This window comes from Medicago truncatula, chromosome 5, assembly GCF_003473485.1.
Source record: "Medicago truncatula cultivar Jemalong A17 chromosome 5, MtrunA17r5.0-ANR, whole genome shotgun sequence".
Classification (NCBI taxonomy): domain Eukaryota; kingdom Viridiplantae; phylum Streptophyta; class Magnoliopsida; order Fabales; family Fabaceae; genus Medicago; species Medicago truncatula.
The window spans coordinates 27,242,513-27,246,128 of record NC_053046.1 but is presented as its reverse complement, the minus strand read 5'-3'; the positions used below and the strand labels follow the sequence as shown (position 1 = coordinate 27,246,128).

The following is a 3,616-nucleotide window of genomic DNA, read 5'->3' as shown; positions in this document are numbered from 1 at the left end:
ATACATCATTTAATGAATGAACCTAGAAAGTTGATTTTTGCTTATAATAGTAACCGAAAAGAGTAAGTTTTTATAAAAAATTGTGTATTGAATGAATTGAAAATTGTAGACTTAATTGCACTTTTGGCCAGTCAGCGAATACTAAGTCAAAAGTGGCATTGAGAGCCAAAACTGCCAAAGATCCAATACATAGGGGCTGTTTTGTATTTTAATTAGTTAGAGGGCCAAAATCGCAACTTTTGAAAAGATAGGGGGCCAAAAGTACAATTAAGCCAAAATTATAATAATTAACTTTTTGAAAGAATAACTACTAAATCTGGGATGCTTAAAAGTGTCTTGGGCACTCAAGAAGACCCTTTGTTTATAGTAATGCTAACTTGTATCTTTAGGATACATGTTAAGAAAACTAAAAGAAGAGATATTCTTTTAAATTTTGTGAATTCAATTTATTAAAAAGTTAAAGATTAAATTTAATGCACACATTATTCCAATAAATTATTTTTATATTTGAATTATTAATTTGTCCTTTTAGGGGCACAAGTTACAACTCAACATTAGCCTTTATTTATTTATCTTTCAACTCAACACCTTATAATCTTAATTAAAATAAAAAAAAAAAACGAACACATCGTTGGGGGTGGGAAACGAGAACGCGATGGGAGCAGAAAGTGAAAGGAAAGAAGAAGAGAGACCAATAAGAGCTTCTATCACACAAGACCAATTCCTCTCATGGAAGCGCCACAAGGTTAGTCACGCCTCTTCTTTTCTTCTCCTTTTCCCTAATTATATCATTTTAAATAAACATTAAACTTATATCAAATTATCTAATTTTTGTTTATTGAAGAATTCTTGTTATGATTTTTGCATAAATATTAAAAAATCATGATTGTTATGAGGTTCTGAATTAGGGCATGTTTGGATTGGCTTGTTTGAGCTTTATCCGCTGACACATGTTTTGTGATATGATATGAAGAATTTATGAAAACAACTTATGACACTTTTCAATTGAATTTGTCGCAACACACGGGAGGAGGAGTGGGTGAAATAGGAACCAATAAGCTGTTCTTCGCATCCTTTGAAGGATTGTTCGTAAAAAACAACAATTTCCTTTTAAGATTCAGTTACAAGAATGAACCAACATTTCAAAATAGTGGATTCTCATAAACTGCACATGTAAGGTTAATTTACATGGACAATCCATCCCATTTAATGTCGTTAGTTTATACAACTGTTTTATTTTTTGTTATATTGATTTACCACGGAAAGCTTGATTTGACGGTTGATACTTTAACTGCAGACAAAGATTTTAAAAGTTAGCTACATTCTACAATGAATAAACATGTTAGTGCCCTGATGGCTTCCTGGAATATATGGATAACTTGACATACTACGAGCAAATACAGCAACAAAAGCCTTATTCCACTAAGTGGGGTCGCCATGCTATGAGCAAATATATTCTAAATTAGTTTTCAACTTTTATTTCTAGTAGCTCTGAGATATTCTGGATTTGTTTTGAACTTTTGGTTCTGGTAGCTCCTTAGATCCTTGTTAACATATTTTAAAATCAGGGTTGCATTTGATAGTTAACTTTGCGTAAAAAGCAACAGACCAAATATATAGATGGATTCATTGCAGAAGGAACATGCTTCCTACTTTAACATTTTAACTTATGCAATAACTTTTTATCATTGAGTAATTAAATGGCCTACACAATTATTACTAGTGATCATGCCGGATCTAAGATCATGGGTTGATGGCGTTGAATGACCTCTAATTGGGGTTGTTTCATTGCAGCAGCCTTTTTCTCCGGGCGAATGAGGGTGGTGTACCTGCACACTCTCCGACGGTCAAGTCAGTAGGCGCCGTTGAATGATAGGTATTTTAGGGTAAAAGTGAGCGTACCTAACCCAGTGTCCATGGGTTAGTATTTATAGAGTAGGTTTAGGGCTTTTCTCATAAAACCTTTACCTGGATAACTGTCCTTGAGGGACAACTGTAGTCCTTGAGGGACAGCTGTGAACAGATCAAGAGGAATCTGGACTGAAGGGTCCAAATTGCTTCCAGGGGTCATTTTTCCCGTATGTCCTGGATGAGGTCCATACCATGGTCTTTATGGGCCTTGTACAAAGAGCCTCTTAGAACATATGTTGGGTTGGGTCTTGGCCTAAACCGGAACAGCTACGGATAGTATTGTAACTTGTGACCAATTTAATGAGATGGACTTGGTTGATTGAACAGATTGAGTCGCTTTTAAGATGATTTTTTGAGAAGTTTTTGTCTATTGCAGGGGGTCACCTATTTAATCCTTTCTCTAAAATGCTACTATGATCTGTATTGCTTTTGCAGGATGCTGCTGAATCAGCCAGAAAAGCTGAACAATCCAGGAAACGGGCAGAGGATATTGCCGCCGGAACAGTCCAAATGAACGGCCGAGAGCTGTTTCTGCATGAGCCATGGGTGTTTGATGACTCACGTGTTTGAGGTTTCTTTTCATTGGCTCAAACAGCTTTTCATAGTGTTGCTGCCAATGCATCCTTTTTATTGACGCGGGTTTCATCTATGATATATCATTATATTTCTAGAAATATACTTTTGGAAATACAATGTTTGTGCCTTTGGCAAATCTTCCTTATTCAACTTTTACTTGCATGCTTTTTGATTAAGCTTGATCTGTTTCTTTTTAATACAAGATGGAGTCAGCATGTTTCTGTTCATGCTTCTCTAAATAGACTGTTACTTCCCAATTAGGGGTTTAGGGGTTCAGGAGTAGCATATTTAATTAGACAATAACCTTGTTCATACGTTCATATACAAAAGAAACATCACAGACAAGCTCATATAACTGTTATTCCTACTGGTCTTAGTGTTGAATTGTAGTGTCACTACTCCTACTTTATAGCCTTAAGCACCATTGAGCTAGTAACAAACAGAAACAATAAATAATAAGATTAATTAAATGTGGAATTTCCACTGTATGCCACATTTTTTATAGGAGTCTTCAGAGTCATGTCCTTGTTATCGTCATAGAATAGAACTGAATGCTGACTTTGGTAGCATATGAACTCATGTTCGAGCTACCTCTGATCTTTAATATTTATCATGTTCGTCATAGAATACAAAAGAGAACAAGAAAGGGTTAAGAATTTGTTATTATATATAAATAAAGAAAAATAAAACAAAAGATATTTAGACATGGAGAATTACCCCCTCCTTATTTTTAAGTCCCTCTAGCATTATTAAGGTACATATATTTCCTTTAACGGACAATATATCCTTCTGGAGGGCGTCTCCGTCAGATTCAAGAAAAAAAGGAAAAAGAAATGTGTGCAAGTGTTTCCAAGGTACTCCCTCCGTCCCCTTATGTTAGCCCCCTTTGCTTTGTTCACATTTCTTAAGAAAAGTTGTCGGTGTAATTAATGTGTATGTTTTGTGTGTTAATATAGTTACAAATTGTCCTTTGTTTGTATGTGTATTAAATTCAACTTTTTTAAATTTCAAGACAAGTTAGTTGTATTAATTAGGGGTATGTTTAAGAAAAAAATAATAAATACATCTAGTAAGTTTTTTTTTTTGACAAGAAATGCATCTAGTAAGTTGAAAAGGGGTTTACATTTAG

At 34.5% G+C, this 3,616-nt stretch overlaps 1 protein-coding gene across 1 annotated transcript; it reads left to right on the top strand.

The window, feature by feature from the left end:
- The first annotated feature begins 587 nt into the window (after positions 1-587).
- On the top strand, positions 588-2,832 carry LOC11442269 (zinc finger CCCH domain-containing protein 15 homolog). The gene is made up of 2 exons (XM_003614917.4): positions 588-745; positions 2,347-2,832. The coding sequence occupies exons 1-2, from the start codon at positions 656-658 to the stop codon at positions 2,479-2,481; spliced, it is 225 nt and encodes a 74-aa protein (XP_003614965.1). The 5' UTR covers positions 588-655; the 3' UTR covers positions 2,482-2,832.
- Positions 2,833-3,616: the final 784 nt, after the last annotated feature.